Source organism: Diplodia corticola, assembly GCF_001883845.1.
Source record: "Diplodia corticola strain CBS 112549 chromosome Unknown scaffold7, whole genome shotgun sequence".
Lineage (NCBI taxonomy): Eukaryota > Fungi > Ascomycota > Dothideomycetes > Botryosphaeriales > Botryosphaeriaceae > Diplodia > Diplodia corticola.
In genome coordinates, this window is record NW_017971486.1 from 71,809 (window position 1) to 87,762 (window position 15,954).

Consider the following 15,954-nt stretch of genomic DNA (forward strand, 5'->3'; position numbering starts at 1 on the left):
TACCACCAGGACGAAACCCCAAAACAATACGGTATACCCTAATCGCTTTCCATCAACATCCGCCCGCCTGAGAAGGAAAATGGTAATGCCCTTGACAGAAACGCCTTGCAGAAAAAATGAAAGAACAAGATGATCCTGAAACGCCCATGGTAAATGATAGTAAAAATGAAACGCATGAACGCCCCAATGGTGTAGCTGAATATGCGAGAGTATGCATGAGAAGTTAACCGTGATATGAATGCGTGGCGGTATCAGTCCAAGCTCCAGCTGTGATGAAACACTCGCCAGCAGATAGTCGGTGAAAGGAGCCGAACTCCTATCAAAGGTACAGAAGAGCGATTGAAGAGTTGCGGTTGTAGAACATAGAAGGTTGACCTTCAGACCTTCTTGGCATCAAACAATGTGAGGCTCAAGGCAGTATCGTTCGGACCGGAGCCGCTGGTCGAGTCTGGGAGGATCTCCCAGCGTCGAAGTTGGAACGGCACTGGTTTACCGTATTCAACAGGTGGGGTCGGGCCACTCCCGCTCATCCCACCTGCATTGGGGACAACGCTGGCACCTGCGACTCCGAAGCGTTGTTGTTGGGCTTGCGTGCGCTGCACCTGAGCCTGCCAGAAGCCTTGGTGCTGATGCTGCGCCGCCGTGCTGCGGGATGTAGCCGCAGTATTGGTAGGATTACTGACGGTCGATTGATTAGGGGTATTGGCCGAGCCAGAAGCCTGGGGTTGCATAGGAGTAATGAGGCCAAGCCAAGAATCCTGCATGGTTGAAGGGGAACCGAGAATGAAGATTATGCGGGGGTCATGCACTGGTTTGTTGGCCTCATGCCTGAGAAGTTGTGTGCGGGCGTCTTCGGGAAGGTCGTCGGAAATGGAGGCAGCAACATCGAGGACGTACTCCGTGGTCTTGGGATAAGGTTGTAGCTCTGGGTGGAGGAGAAAGGCGCGCAAGGTCCACAGTAGACGGACTTGGTGGCTGTTGTTTACCTTGCCAGGTTGATGAACCGACTGATGGACCACAATCAAGTGAAGAAGCGCGCAAATCCAGGGACAAAGAGCACTGACTGCAGCAGAGCCTTGTCGCAGCTTGAACGTGTCATCCTTCGAATCACCGGCAGGGCCTAACTGAGCAGCTTGTGAAAGCAGCTCATGCAAAGTCCGAAGCCTATCCAGTATCGCGGTGCAGATCTGGCCTTGAGCTTTGTCCTCTATACTCCAAGCGGTTAAGTTAAGCACGGAAAGATATCTCTGCAGCATCCTCTCGTAGCCTTCCTTGGAAGATGAAACGGATGAATCCTCGACACTTGAGCGTGCCTTGGCGAGAGTGGTGACGGCGGAAAGGACGTGCGTTTCGGCGTACTCGCGAATCTTTCGCGTCATTTCGGCATCCAATCCGGTAAGAAGATCCGACCAGATGGACTTGTCCGCTTCCACAGCTTCTTTGACAGCCTGAATGATAGCATCTGCGACACCGATCTCACCTTCCTCATCAGACAAGACCTGGATCTTGAAGAGCAGTTGGAGTTCCAGTTGGCAAAACGGTACAGAAAGATCATCCGCGGCATTGACAAGGGTGCTCGCCTGCTCTTCGGCGTCCAGGTTCGACAGGCCTAAGCTGCTGCTTGGATCCATCAAGGCGTCGAACATTTTCTTGAACAGCGTTGAGCGCTTTTCGTCCAGAGACATTGCGGCGTCTGACTTTCCTGATGGGGGACTGATGCCCAAGGACACGCAAAAGTCTTGCGCGTTTCGAGATGCATGGTAACGGAGGACCTTAAGCAAGCGCTGATTCCGTAGTAATGCCTCAAGCTGGACCAGCTGATTCGAGTCCCTCGAATCTGAGCAGAGCTCAATAGCTTGCCGCAACAATTGCAATGCAGTCCCCTGCGAGTTCTGACAAAGCTTCTCTTGTTCAATCCTGTACCGATAGATCTCTTGCACAAGCCCAAATCCTTGAAGGCCCTCCATTGGCAAAATAGCATCCAGCACATGCAAAGAGGCATTAGCTGCAGCTGAGAGGTTCCTCTTCTTCAAGACGCCGATTGTGCTCTCCGAGAAAGAAATGAAGTTTTCGAGGGAGAGCGATCCCGACCCGACTGCGCACGGAAGGATGTGAAGTAGCGATTGCCCATCACTGAGTATGAGGCTGGAGATGGTGTCTGACATGTGGCGGTCGAACGTCTTGTCATCAAATGCTTTCAACCGCTGGAGCCACTGTCCATATCTGCTGTTTCGACCATCTTCCTTTCCGGTCTGCTCTCCGATGCGCGAGACGACCCTAGCGAAAACTCGTGCGACCATGTTTTCATCCATGGTGGTCCCGCTAGCGAGAATGCGGTCGATCTCCTCGTCAAAATCCATCTTGCCACTGTGAAAGTCAGACATGTTGTCGGAGGCGGGCGAGCACGCCGCCACTGCAGATCTTTGTTCCAATCGGGTGATATCGGATGTGAGTTGGAGGACGAGATTCGGCTCTGCTTGGAGTCTGCAGCAGAGATCGGCAAGCGCGAGAAGAAATGCGCGCTCTGACGGTTTTTCCAGCCTAAACTTTCCGTACTGCTCGACAAGGCCATTGAACAACGGGCGGAGGGCTCCGATGGCTGCAAAGGTCCGATGGTGGTGGTTGAGAGTATCGGCGATGGCGGCGAGAATCATCGTGTCGCCCGATTGCAGTGAGATGTTCAAAATATCAGCGAGGATGGCAAAATCTTCGAGCTGCTCCATGACGCCCCTGATAGCGTAGAAGCGGGTCGCAGTGAGCACGTAGTCGTCTCGCATCTCGTCTTCGTCGTCACCGGAGCTTGACCTGTGATATGTTAACCATTACTCAGTAGTACAGAGGACGACACAACTCACTCCAGTCGTGCAAGTAATTCTTGGCGCAGCCACCGGCTGATCTCAAGCCTGACGCTCGTGCTCAGGTCTACGAAGGGGATATCGAAGATTATCTCAGCACCAGTCTCAGGGGCAAATATTGACCACAGTTGCTTGATGATCCCACTGTGGTCGTCCATAAGCATCACAGCTTCATATGCACCGTTCTGCAGAGTCGTTTGTAGTAATGTTTGCCGAAGGTTGAGCACATGCTCTGGAAGGCCTTGGAGAGGAATTTCCGCGATGAGACGCACATTGCAGGCTTCGCTCTGGACGCGTGTCAACGTGGATGCGATATTGTAGGGATCGTGTGAATGACTTACTTTGGTGACGTCTCCACCAGCAGATAAACTTCCACTTGCAATCAGCCATTGAAGATATCTGCCGACAGAGAAATGCTTTGAACGCACAAGCTCGGCAACGAGTCTGAAAAAGTCCCGATGCTTGATACCTTTCAGCTTCTGTTCATCGCTGAGGACGGCCAGAACAGCGCTGTCGATATCAGCTCCCATGAATTTCCATTTTCGAAGCAAGCGTGCGGCAATGTACAGCCTATGGCCCCCCTCGCGGTAAAGAGAGCATGCCCACTGAAGCACAGTGACAGCGAGGCCTTGAGTGTCAGGCATGATTGCCAAGCACCTAGTGGCAAGATCCTTGAGATCGAAGTCCAGGGCTACTGAGTCAAGGGCCGAGAGAATGGCTTTCTGCGGGGATTGGTGGGTTTGGGTCGGTTTGTAGCTCCATCCACTGAGTCGTTCGTTCCTCCTGATGATGGAACGGAGAGCGCTTTGAAGTGCAGGTTGAGTGCTGCTGGTAAGCATACTCTCGAGGATGCGCTTGTGTTTCTTCCACGTCCTTGGTATGACCATGCAATTCCGATGGCCCTGGATTAGAGCGGTGATCAACTGTTGTGACCGTTGAACAAGAGGGTCATCAACGTCCGGGTCGTCGCCTTTGGTAATGCTGCCAAGTTGCAACAGCAACGCCTCTGCTAGGCGTCGCCCTCGCCGCCGAACGGTGACCAGATCTTGCCAATAGATTTGAACCATGAGAAACCATACGGGAAGGCGCTCGATCTCCGTTGATTCCAAGGAAGTGAGAAGCCAGTCGAGATAATGGTCCTGATCCAGGAGTCGCTCAGTGTATAGCTGCGAGGCCAGCCGGATAGTGTAGTCCATCTTGTCACGCCAACCATCTTGGCCGCAAGTGCTAATGGTGCTGTCGACGAACTGCTCCACAAAGACGGTCCACTCGCGCACCCATTTCAGCTCACCACCCATGCCACCCGTACTACTTGCACCCTTGCGCATCCAAGCGCGCATTTCGTTCGCTCCGACACATTTCGCGAGCCAAATGGCTCGCGAAATGGGTATGTTTTTGCTGAGACACTGTTCCAGTAGCAGCTTCCCCCGGATGCCATGCGGAATCCTGCGTTTCGGTGGTAGTGAGGGATTGGCCAGATCTCGGAGCCATTCTTCGCGTTGGGTGTCTTTGACTGTAATCCTAGGGGGCGGTTTGAAAGACGAAGGCTCTCTCACTCGCCCCGACGCTTGTCTTTTCTCAAGCGCCTGGACAAAAAGAGACGACAGGGCCTGCAACGTAGTTTTGTTCTTGACCTGGGGGCCAACGTACGATTTCCCCGCATTCAGGTCAACCTGACCCTTGCGATCGTCATAGTACCCAACCTTGACAACTTCGGCCGATAAATTGTCCTCGGGATGGTTTCCAGCCCAGGGATAGAAATCCACAGTCTTGCCGCGCGATACCCGCACGGCGTCGGGAGGGGGCTCCACGACGCCGTTGCGTTGCGCAACGTCCTTCTTTACGCCACCCGCGGCCGACGAGGCGGCTCTCGCTCCCTGCGGCTGTCGCTTGTGCACACGAAGTCCCGGCCGTGGAGGGAAGGGCAGGCTTCCGGAGCTCGCGATGGCGGTGGAGCGCAGGGCGGCGGAGGCGGCTCTTCCGAGCCCCGAGGTCGCAGCGTCGGCGACATCCTCGAAGGAAATCTGGGGGCGACCGCGGGGAGGCGGCCTCGAGAAACCGTCTTGGGCGGCGAACTGGGTATCGGGGGCGACCCAGCGGGGGTCGTCTTGCTGGTTGGCCTTCTTGGGCGGCGCATCGGCAGACGGCTGCTTGGCCTCGTCGGCAGTAAGATCAATCACATCGGCGGGCGGGCGAGCATTGGCCTGGAAGTGCTGCTGCACGGCGGGGCGGCCTTGGATGGGCGGGCGTGGCAGGTTTCCAGCGGTGGCGCGCTGAGCTGCAGTCGGGCCAGGACGAGAAGTCATTGCATTGAGGCTCCATGCGTGATCAGGCGCGGGCAGACATGTTTACTGCGGAGGAGAGGAAGCGAGCAGTGAGGGCAGGAGGTCGCAGGGAGGATCGGACATCTGAGGGCGTCAGCGAGAGCGTCCAACAGGGCGGCGGACGTACCGGCGCAGCGCTCAGTGTGGAGGTGGATGGGTGGGCTGGAGGTGAGGTCTGGCGGCGCTGTGCGAGAGCAGCCGGAGGGCAAGCCAGGATGCGCCGATCAATCTTGGGAGCTTAGTGGCCGTAAGCGTCGCGCGCTCGCCGCTGGCTTGCGTGATATGGGGGCAGATAAAGCACGGGCGGCCGGGCGTCTTCGGCTGCGCCCGCTTGTTGCGAGATCTCGCCCAGCAGCGGCCGGCCGTCTGCGCAACATGAGCCCTGACCGCTTCGCCGTGAGGGCGCCGTGTGATTGCACCCGACACTGACAGACGTTTTGCGTGGCACGCCGGCACCCAGGCCCACCTGCGCTCCAGCAGCGCTACTGGCGCCGTCGCCCGAGCGCCAGCGGACATCGATCCATGCGCGGCGACCCCTGCGCAACCCACCGCGAGGGGAACGGAATTGTGGCTGCCGGAAGCCACTGGCTAGATTTCCGCCGGGCAAGGCGCCCAGGCCCTGAGCCAACGCGCAACCTCCACCGCACGCCAACACCAAACATCCGGGGCCCCAACCGCACGCCCAATATCCACACCACCACCGCCAGCATGGCCACCAAGAAGGACATGCGCCGCGACGACCTGAGTGCGCTGCCCCTGCCGCCCGCCCGCCCTGCCGCCCTGCCGCGCCGCGCCCGCGGCCACCCCGCCCGCGTGCACCCCCGCCGCTGCTGCCCGCACGTGAGAGCTAACTCGCCGCCTGCAGTCGTCCCCTACGCCGACCCGAACGAGAAGGCAAGCTCCGACCCGGATTTTGCTGGTATGCACGCCGCCCGCTGAACCGCTGCGTGCCCTCTCTGACGCCCTGCCAGGCACCATGGCCAGCACGCTGCCCATGGCCGCTGTGAGTGTCTCCGCCGGCCTTTGCGTCGGATTCTCATGCTGACTTGGCGCAATAGATATTCACGAGGAACAAGTAAGCTCTGTCGGACAACGCGCTGGGGCCCGCCTGCGAGTATGCTAACAATGCGGACTTGAAACAGGATGATCGGCTGGTACGTATGCACGACCGCCCCTTGCGCGTCTCTAGCGACGCGTGCTGACTTGCAACCCAGGACCGCCGTCATCTTCGCCCTCCAGACCTGGCTGGCGGAGACGCCGGAGCAGAAGAAGAAGGCGTCGACGCCCGGCTACTTCAGTGTCATGATGGCCTGTGTGTAACCCCTCGCTTGCTGCCCTCAACCTTCTTGTTGCTGACTTTGGCGTAACAGTCATGTCCCTCCTGGTCGTACGTAGAAGGACTCCCCAAACCCAATGCACGAAGCGGAGACTAACGCGGATCTGCCAGTCCTACATGCCCCTCTTCCTGCCGCCTCCCCCGAACCGGGCGAATGCAGGCTCTGGCACCGAGGCTCCGGCAGCAGTGCCCCCGGCGTAGTAGGCCAAAGGCCATCTAATTGTATTACTAGTACCGATAGACGAGGAAGCATGCAGATAGTGCCGAGTCAAAGCACCTTTCGACGCGTGACTCAGTTTCCGTGAACCTTGCGACTGCTTTTGGAGCCATATCGTAATTAATTTGCGGGTTAAGCTCGTCGAGTTGCCGCCATGCGGCCGATGCACTTGGCCGGGCCGGCAGAGCCCGTCGCGACTGCGGTTATTCAAAAAAAAAAAAAAAAAAGCAAAGTTTATGAAAGGCCATTCAAAGACCGTGGATGCCGGAAGCTCTGCCGACGGCCGGGTGGTGCAGGGTAGCGGCAGAGAATGTGCTGGCAGTCCGGGTCGCATGGGCTGCGTCTTGCACCCTTCGGAGAGGTGATGCGTGTTCCTTGGTGAAGAACATACGCAAATCACAGGCGCTGGAATTGGGGAAGCCGCAAGTTCCGCTCCGTCACATACGTCAGCTGCGGACGTGCGTGACCCAACGCGCCTGACGCCGTCGCACAGGCCCGGGAAAGCTCGCGCAGGATGGTCAGAACGTGGCGGCGACAACAACAACAGTGCAACGGAATAAAGGTTTGGTAATGGCTGGGCCGAGTGCGCGAAGCCAAAAGTCTCTAGCGCTCCGGCTGCGCGACCGGGCAGTGCAGTCAGGCGGGAGGCGCGATAGGCCGACGCAGTTCTAGGTGTCTGGTTCGCATGTGGCGACCTGTGGTTCTGGCTGACTGACCGCCCCGCGGCAAGCCCCCCCTCGTTATTTAGCTGCGCGCCCAACTCTCCTTCGCCTTCTCACAACACCATCTCGATCCACCGCCCTCCGACGCTCCAACGCCCGTACTCCGCGACTTTCGCCCCACTCCGCGTACTCTCCTCCTACCACCACTTAGCAAGGACCGTTGTCAAAGACTGAGGTTTATGTCCACTATCGAAAACCTCAAGACCTTCGGTGAGCCCCGCCCTGCCCACCACCCGGCTGCCCCTCGGTCAGCCTGATGACGTTGCTCGAGCCTGCCCGCCGCGACCGCCCCTGCCGCCAGCGCGTACCTGGCCCAGCGGTCTTCGCTAGGGCACTGTCGCCTTCCAAAGCTGGCGCGAACGCATCGCTGACCACCATCCTCTACAGACCCCTTCGCCGAGGCCGACGAAGACACAGGCGAGACCAAGCAGTCTCAGAATTACATACATATTCGGATCCAACGTACGTGCCCTCTTCCGCGCCTGCGAGCATGGCTTAGTCGCTGCCGCTGCGCGGCGTCGGTGCTCGCGTGGGGACCCCTTTGACGGACGCGCGGTGGCTAATGTTTGGGTCCCACAGAGCGCAATGGCCGTAAGACCTTGACCACGGTTCAGGGCTTGCCCAAGAAATTCGACCAGAAGAAGATCCTCAAAGTGATCAAGAAGAAGTTTGCCTGCAATGGCACCATCGTCAACGACTCCGAGATGGGCGAGGTGATCCAGCTCCAGGGTGACCAGCGCAAGGATGTCCAGGAGTTCCTTACCGACAAGAAGGAAGGCCTCGAGCTCGATGCCAAGACCATCAAGGTATGCCATATCCGACTGCGGCGCTCTTTTGAGCATAGTCTGACGTTTCTTGCCCAGGTCCACGGTTTCTAAGCGCCCTCCAGTTCGCCCCACCCGCCGCAGCGACTGAAGGTGAAGGCTTTTTCCACGCGGCATATGAGAAGTATTCCAGGGCGAGTGACACGTCGCTCGCATATACACCGTGCCTACTTCTTTTGCGATGACCGGCTTTGTGACGGCGGTTACACCGGGGCGGGCGTTGGCGAGATACCCATATGGCTGGATTCGTTTCTTACGGTTGCGGTCTTTCTTCCTTCATCTACTAAATTGCGGACCGATGACTGAACGAGCTTTCCATCTCTCTCTGCCTGGCTGTTGCTGGAGAAGGCTTTGCGATCTGCGTTCTCTGAGCTTACCCTGCTTGCCTTCAGTAGTCAGAATACCTTTTTCTGCGGACGGTGGAGCTCGTTTCATGCAGCACACACGAAGGACAATGAATGCAGAGTTTCGGTTCTTATTACGATTCCCGGTTCTCGAGCGCTTTTTATTCTTTGACCGATGTAGCGTGCTCTGTTTTGTGTAGCACCGCTGATCATTAACCACCCACAATTGTCGAAGACTGAGGAGACAGAAGCGAAGTGAATTTCTGCCAACCGCCAGCCTGATCCATTGCGCGGATCATCGGGTACCAAGCTTGTCCTCCCAGATCGACAATTCAACTTTTGGTTTCTTCAGTCTGAGCTTTCAGGAATTACCGAAAATGTATGGCATGTCTTGCAGAGACGAGATTATTGCGAAAAGCCATCCTCATCTTTTGGACCCTCAGCCGCAGTCGCCTCCAACACCCATCCACTCACTCGGACCCGCACAACCCAGGCACCCTACTCGCGCCCTCGCCCACCAACCCATCCAAATACGCCAGCAACACATCCGCATCAAGCATCCCGTCCAACGCACCGCCCAGATGCGGATGCGAGCTCCGCAGCACCCGGCCACCCCACAACACCCTAACGTAAGCCTTCTTGTCCCCCTCCCCCTTCCCCTTCCCCTCCCCCGTCTCCGTCTCCGCCTCCGTCTCCTCCTCCCTCTCCTTCTCCGCCCTCTTCTTGGTGTAAACCTCAAACACGACCTCGGCCCCCATGCCCGGCCAAACCATCACATCCACCTGCAGCAGCGCCAACAGCCGCGCCACGCTCCCATCGTGCGCGACGTTGTGCCGGTACCTGACCGCCCCCGCCGGCGCGGGCCCCCTCTTTCCGATAGTAGCAGCAGCAACAGCAGCGCGAATGTTCGCCGCCACCTCCGCCACCCAGACGCCGTACGCGGCGGCCGCCACGGCAAGGCCTTCGGGCGCCGCGCGCCAGACCGTCGCGTACTCGTGCTGCCCGAGGCGGAAGACGGATGCGGCTTGCGCGGCGGTGACGCAGTGCTGTTTTTCTTTTTCTTCTTCTTCCTTCTCCTCCTCCTCCCTGTCGTCGTCGTCGTCGTCGTCGTCGTTGGCGTTGGCGCTGCTGCGGCTGCTGTCGTTGCTGCTGCTGCCGTTGCACGGCAGGGGCTTCGCGTGGCAGAGGCGCGCGGAGAGGTTGTCGAAGTAGTGGTCCCAGGACTGGTGCCACTCGTCGGCGTTGGTGCTGTTGGTGTCGGGCGCGACGCCGGAGAGGGCGTCGAGGGCGGCGAAGAGCGGGCGCGACGCGGCGAGGTGGGCGTGCCAGAGGGAGGAGGAGGAGGAGGCGTTGCTGCCGGGGCCGTAGAGGGAGAGGAGGGCGGAGGCGGCGGGGCAGGGGTAGGTGGGTTCGAGGGAGTCGATGGAGGAGGGTTGGACTTTGAGGGGGATGGGGGCGGCGTCTGGGAGGGAGGCGGCTGGTGGGGCGGCGGCGGCGTCGTCGTCGTCGTCGTCGTCTTGTGAGGAGCGGGGGGAGGAGCGGGAGAGCATACCGGCGATGAGCATAGAGGCGACTTGGGAGGTGATGACGTTGTTGGTGACGCGGAATTCCATGGCGGAGAGGGGGTCGTCGGATGGTAGGAAGGAGAGCAAGTCGTGGTAGACGCCCCAGAGGTCACGCCCGTGCTGCCAGGAGTCGTCGAGTCCGCCTCGCGTGAGTTGGGGAAACTGGCAGGTGCCGTTGAAGCCGCTTGCGGAGAAGGGATTGGAGGGGCTGGTGTAGACGCTCCAGTAGGTGCGGGCTGAGGCGTTGCCTTGGGGGTTGAGAGGGGCGCCCGAGTAGAAGAGACCGGAGTCGGAGCAGGACCAAGGATATGGTTCGACGGGGAAGGTATTAGAGGCGTAGGGCGTACGCTTGTGGTGGCGGTGTATCTGTAGCAGTGGTTGGCAAGACTTGGAGGTGAATGGCATTTCCTTTCCTGCGGCGACTGATTTCAAGGACCATAATGGATGCACTTACCACCTCCACATACTCCAGTTGATACTCATCACTTGCAAGCTTGGGATACTCGGAGGCCCGGACATGCGGCATGTTGCACCAGTTGTAGGTGCCATACGGCACGCCATCCGGGAGCTGCGAGCCGTTGAAAACGAAGCCGTGCACACCAGTCCCGTTGATAACGTCGTCCAGGTCTGTGATCCATGTCGACTTCGGGGGATGCCATCCGGAGACAGAGCTGTTCAGCGATAGGGCGGCGGCAACCGACATGGTTCCCACGGTCGAAAGCGGATGCGACGTTGGCGTTGAGTGCTGACCCAATAATGGTATGCCGATGCTCCGCAAGAGAAAGATGGAGGATGCGGCCAGCAGAAGGACGGTCAGGGGAGCGACCCTCTTTGGAGCACCGTTGGGCTTCATGTCTCGCTTTATGTCCATAATTCGTGACGCAGGCGCAGTCGGTAAATTTGGTGCAGCAAGGGTCCCGCGTGCTTCTAGGGCCGGCTCTCATTGGTGCCGTCCCTTGGACCCGTGCGAGCGTTCCGAGGATGGTTGCGCGGAGCGATGTCACATCTCGCTTCGAAGGCGGAAGTGCAGCGTACGGCAAGACTGCTTGATACTGAAGTAAGTAGATAAAGACCTCGCCTGATTGGCTGCCACCGGAACCCCACCATCGACACATGCGGAATTCACTGCATGTCCCAATTCGTCTGCCACGCATCATAGTACACCAGACGGTAGAGCAAGAGACCGGAGTGCTGGGATGACTACGAAAACTAAAATGTAAAGGAAAACATGCACTCGCGACATGGGGGAAGAATAGAAGGCGAATGAGAGACTGGTATGGATAAATTAAGAAGAGCACCACGGTCGATCTTTGTCTCTCCCTGTTCTTACCTTCCTTGTATGTCTCGACAAGAAAGATTAGTTTATAGGAGAATCAATCTTGGCTTTGATCACCGACAGATCTCCCAAAGGGAAGACCCCCGGTAGCACATGGCCAGTCAGTGTTGAAGACTTCAACACCCGGATTTCAGACGGGGGTTTCCCCCTGAAGTAGAGGAGAAGCGCCTATTATCTAGGGACGACCTTCCGAGACATCCAACGGGGATTACAATCTTGGCCCCTGTAGCAGGGATTCCCAGCAAGGTCGACCATCCCACGGGAATGGGAAGATAAAGCCAGCTCTCCGGCCCACGATATTGACGGGTTTGTCGCTTTGTCTCTAGACCGCCACAGCGGAAATAGAGCTCAGGCGGTTAATCTGACAAGGCATTCTGTCTAGCCGCGCGCATGCAACGGTTCCTGATGGAACCCTGGGAGCATGGGCGCTGAGTCCACCTCAACACCCTCGGGAGAGTGGGCTTCGAGAGGCGAGCTCAACGCCGGCGGCCCATTTTGGGTCGGTTGTCTGACCTACCACAAGCGTGGTGTAGGACTGTAGTAATGGTTCAAAGCCTGTTGGATGGCACAGCCAGATATACTTACAGAATAATAGGCAGCAGGACGAGGTCATTTTCGTTCCTTTTCCGAACTCTCCATGGTATTCCAGGGCGCAGCCTGTGGGAGTTAGTTGCAATGCAACTACCAGAAATTGACCCTCGACCTGTCTCAACTGGAATATTGTGGAATGAAGAAGAGCATTCGAGGCTCTCTGGACCGATCATACTTGATTGAACGAGGGAAGTGGTTCAATTTTGCGTGTTCAAGGAGGCCATGGGGGGCAACAACGGATTTTAGCTGAGATGCTTGGTCAGAGCGTAACATGAAGAAATCTTTCAAAAGCTTCTTGAGCAAACATAACAGTTTGTTATGAGTTTTGCATACTGGCGATGAGGATGTAGTGTCGCAAGGGACCAGAGCTTACCTTGCGGTCTTGTCCATCGCTTTGGAGAGGTTTATCACTGCCAAACCAAAACCGTAAACACGCGCCAGAGGTAGCTTCACCATGCAGAGATGTTCGAGGTTTTGAAAGCGGGTGAGACGCTTTTAAAGCTTCGCGCTGCTGGCAGCTGATCTGCCCGAGGCGTGTAGCGAGGCGATGGGTTCTGGGCGGAGGTTGAATGAAACCGAGTCTTCGAGAGGAAAGGTGAGATGACTCACATTAGAAAACCGATCTTTATCGCTTCTGAAGGGTTGGGATTTGCTGTAGCAAGGTGAAGTGAGAAAGTGCTGTAAAGAGTCTGGACGTGGCAGAAGCAGAGGCGCCTACAGTGCACGACTGAAGTCGCGTCGAGCGAGCGTGTGATCGAACATTGTGGTGAACTTATCTTTATGCTTCTGAGCTGTTGCGATAAGGCAGCCGAGCTTAGCTCTGGCCGTGGGAGGTTGGTGCCATGAGCGTCAAATAGCGGGTGGCGAACGGCGGATGAGAGTACCCACTACCCAGATCAGCGGCAACCACGATTAGCAGGAAAAATCGTTGTGCTATAGGACCAAGGCTCCTGTGAGACTCCGCAACCATAAGAAATGCCATGCCATGCACGAGCTACGGCGCTGTCATGCTGGCGAGGCAGGTGTTGAGCAAGAGGCGCGTTGAACGTCGTGTCGCCAGCTTCGTTCAACCTGTCGCGCGCGACAAGGAAGGACGATCTGAAGCCAAAAGAGCGTCCAGCTATCTTTATGGAGTGAGAATGTGCCTGGGATAGTGCGTGTTAAGTAAAGAAGAAGAGTGTTGTGGAGGGAGTTGGGCGAGGAGTCGTTGGAGTAGACGCGGGCGGACAGGAAAACAGGCACCACAGCCACAGACCCTGGCCACGGCTTGCGAACCGCGACCGCGCGCCCGGTTCTTCCGGCTCATAGCTGCGACTGCCTGACTATTTCTGGCTGTGCCGTCCCGCCCTACAGCTTCAAAACCACCCCATTGATGCCCAATACAACCTCCACCTTGACTCCAGCCTTTGACTGCATTGTCCTCAAACATCCCCCTTTGGTCGTCCGCAGTCAGCGCAGACTACAAGATCTCGACAACGCAGCGCAATGGCTTCGTCATGATAACAAACGCCCCCGGGAACCTGGACAACTGGATGCCTTTCAAGCTTCGCTCAAGGATCTGGAAGAGATACTAAATAAAGCCCACGCGAAGGCTACCTTCTTTCCGACCAATCGAAGATGGTCGGATTGCAGAAGTGCTCTCAACTTGAAGTTGCAGCTGTATACTTCCTCTGACTTCAACGAGTATATCCTGTTATACCGACGTGGAATTTCGAAACCGACTGAAGCACAAAAAGCCACTCCACTTTGCTCACAAGGTTTATTCTGCCATCACAGCTGCAGTGTGAGCAGTTTCATGAATAACGATGTCTAGCAGAATTGCGCAATGTTGGAAACCGCATGCACCACCAGTCTCCGCAACCGTTGCTGCACGGCTCCTTGATGGCACCGGTGAAGGGAGAGGGCCGGCCAGCCCAGTGTCTGGATTGCAATATCTCGAGGAAAAGCCCTACCTCTAGCCCCGAGGTCGCAGTAAGTGAAATTGACTTTGGCATTTTATAATAATGCGAACGGCAAAGGCTAGTGACGATGAAGTATATTACTCGTGGTCGGATCCTCAGTGGTCTGCAGAGGTCACATTGTATACACGCACACCGCTTTGCACATGCTGAGAGCCTGAATGCAGAAGGAAGCTACTTCGAATACGCGAATTTGGCTTTTTTTTCCTACAAGGGACAGGGCGCTAATGCTTAGTGTTCAGCGAGGAAGGAACGAGGCCAGATTAGCCTCCCTTCTGCAGCTCCTCCACAACCTGCCGGATCACCTTGATGTCCTTCGGCCCCATCCGGCAACACCCACCAATCCACCTAGCACCCTCCTTCCACCACTCCCTCACCCTCTCCTCTAACGCCTTACCCCCCGTCGCCTCACCCTCCAACCACACCTTGTTCTCCGCATCCCACACCTCGCCGCTGTTCGGATAGACGACGCACGCCTTCTCACCCGCGCCCTCCCTCAACGCCCTCAACGCCTCGACGACCAGGTCCTGCGGCACGCAATTCACGCCCACCGCGACGACCTGCTCGCTGTCCCTCACCAGCTCCCCCACACCCTTCAACCCGCTCCCATCGCTCAGCACCAACTCGTCGCCCTCGGCCGACCCCTCCTCCTTGGCCAAGCTGCCCCCCGTCTCCACCCTCCTCAGCTCCACCGCCGCCTCCTCCACCGCCGCCACCGCCCCGCCCTTGACCGCCTCCCTCCTCCGCCTCACCGTGACGCCCAGCCACGCCCTCGTCTGGGGAAACTCGTCCCTCAGCAGCTCCACCACCGCCTCGATCTCCACCCGATTCGGCATCGTCTCCAGCGCCAGCACGTCCGCCCCAGCCCCCACCAACAGCGCCACGCGCTCGCGATGGAAATCCTTAAAAGCCTCCCTGCTCAGCGCATACCGCCCCGTATACTCGGACCCATCCGCCAAAAACGCGCCGTACGGCCCGACGCTCCCCGCGACCAGCATCTCCTTACTAGCACCTTGTTGTCGTCGCTGTTCCTCCCTCGCCTCCCTCGCGACATCCACGCTCCGCACGATCAGCGCGCGCGCCTCGGCCTCGGCGTAGCCCGCCGCGCGCAGCCCCGGCGCCGACGCCTGGTACGAGGCCGTGGTGGCGACGGCCGCGCCGGCCGCGTAGTAGGACGCGTGCACGGCGCGGATGGCGGCCGTCGGGGCGGGCGCGGCGAGCGCCGCGGCGGACCAGAGGCGCGTGGCGAGCGAGAGGCCGCGCGCTTCGAGCTCCGTCGCCAGCGCGCCGTCGAGGATGAGGGGCGTGCTGGGGGAGAGGTGCTGGGCGGCGGGTGATGATGAGGTCGTCGTGGGCGGCGGCATGGTTGGTGTTGGCTGGTGTTGGTTTTCTCTTTTTTTTTGCTTATTTATTGTGGGGTTGGTGTTGTCTTTTTTGGGTGGAGTTGGTGTGCGGTGGGTGAGTGAGTGAGTGGATGGCCGAACGTCGTCGATGGTCGACGTCGGTTGTGCAGGTGTGGGACGATGATGCGGAGGAGAGTGCGGAGGAGTGCGGAGCGGGCTCAATTGCGCCCGTGGGGTGTGGGCGGGCGATCGATCTGGTTTGTCGAGATGGGCTGTGCGTCGGTACCGGCTTGTGTCATCAGACGTCAGCGAGTGGGCGGGTGAGCGGTGGAGGTCGGGAAAAGAAAAACGAGAGAGGTGTGATCGGACGTGGTTGTGGGGCATGGCGGGGTACCTAGCTCGCTACATTAGGTACTCGCTCGACTGGACGCCTGGGGACGCGCGGAGTAAGGTCCGGAAACAGCCTCTGTCCAGTCCCGCGAACCACGCGGCACTCTCTGGCCTTCAGCCCACGCCAGCTTCGTTAGCGGGAGAAGCTG

The 15,954-nt window shown here is 58.1% G+C and overlaps 5 protein-coding genes across 5 annotated transcripts; 2 read left to right on the forward strand and 3 right to left on the reverse strand.

The window, feature by feature from the left end:
* Positions 1-377: 377 nt before the first annotated feature.
* BKCO1_700019 (rna polymerase ii mediator complex component srb8) lies at positions 378-5,161 on the reverse strand (the record flags this gene model as incomplete). The annotated part of the gene is made up of 3 exons (XM_020278640.1): positions 378-2,805; positions 2,856-3,142; positions 3,197-5,161. The coding sequence occupies 3 exons, from the start codon at positions 5,159-5,161 to the stop codon at positions 378-380; spliced, it is 4,680 nt and encodes a 1,559-aa protein (XP_020133616.1).
* A 726-nt stretch (positions 5,162-5,887) lies between these two features.
* BKCO1_700020 (uncharacterized protein) lies at positions 5,888-6,716 on the forward strand (the record flags this gene model as incomplete). The annotated part of the gene is made up of 7 exons (XM_020278652.1): positions 5,888-6,098; positions 6,151-6,182; positions 6,238-6,254; positions 6,322-6,333; positions 6,394-6,491; positions 6,550-6,566; positions 6,627-6,716. 7 exons carry the CDS (start codon positions 5,888-5,890, stop codon positions 6,714-6,716), a joined length of 477 nt encoding a protein of 158 aa, XP_020133497.1.
* A 917-nt stretch (positions 6,717-7,633) lies between these two features.
* BKCO1_700021 (translation initiation factor sui1) lies at positions 7,634-8,332 on the forward strand (the record flags this gene model as incomplete). Its single annotated transcript, XM_020278663.1, has 4 exons — positions 7,634-7,664; positions 7,842-7,916; positions 8,034-8,260; positions 8,318-8,332. 4 exons carry the CDS (start codon positions 7,634-7,636, stop codon positions 8,330-8,332), a joined length of 348 nt encoding a protein of 115 aa, XP_020133496.1.
* A 760-nt stretch (positions 8,333-9,092) lies between these two features.
* On the reverse strand, positions 9,093-11,058 carry BKCO1_700022 (histidine acid phosphatase; the record flags this gene model as incomplete). The annotated part of the gene is made up of 2 exons (XM_020278674.1): positions 9,093-10,553; positions 10,642-11,058. 2 exons carry the CDS (start codon positions 11,056-11,058, stop codon positions 9,093-9,095), a joined length of 1,878 nt encoding a protein of 625 aa, XP_020133499.1.
* Positions 11,059-14,335: 3,277 nt separating this feature from the next.
* On the reverse strand, positions 14,336-15,436 carry BKCO1_700023 (homocysteine methyltransferase; the record flags this gene model as incomplete). The annotated part of the gene is made up of 1 exon (XM_020278678.1): positions 14,336-15,436. The coding sequence occupies one exon, from the start codon at positions 15,434-15,436 to the stop codon at positions 14,336-14,338; it is 1,101 nt and encodes a 366-aa protein (XP_020133498.1).
* Between the last annotated feature and the right edge of the window lie 518 nt (positions 15,437-15,954).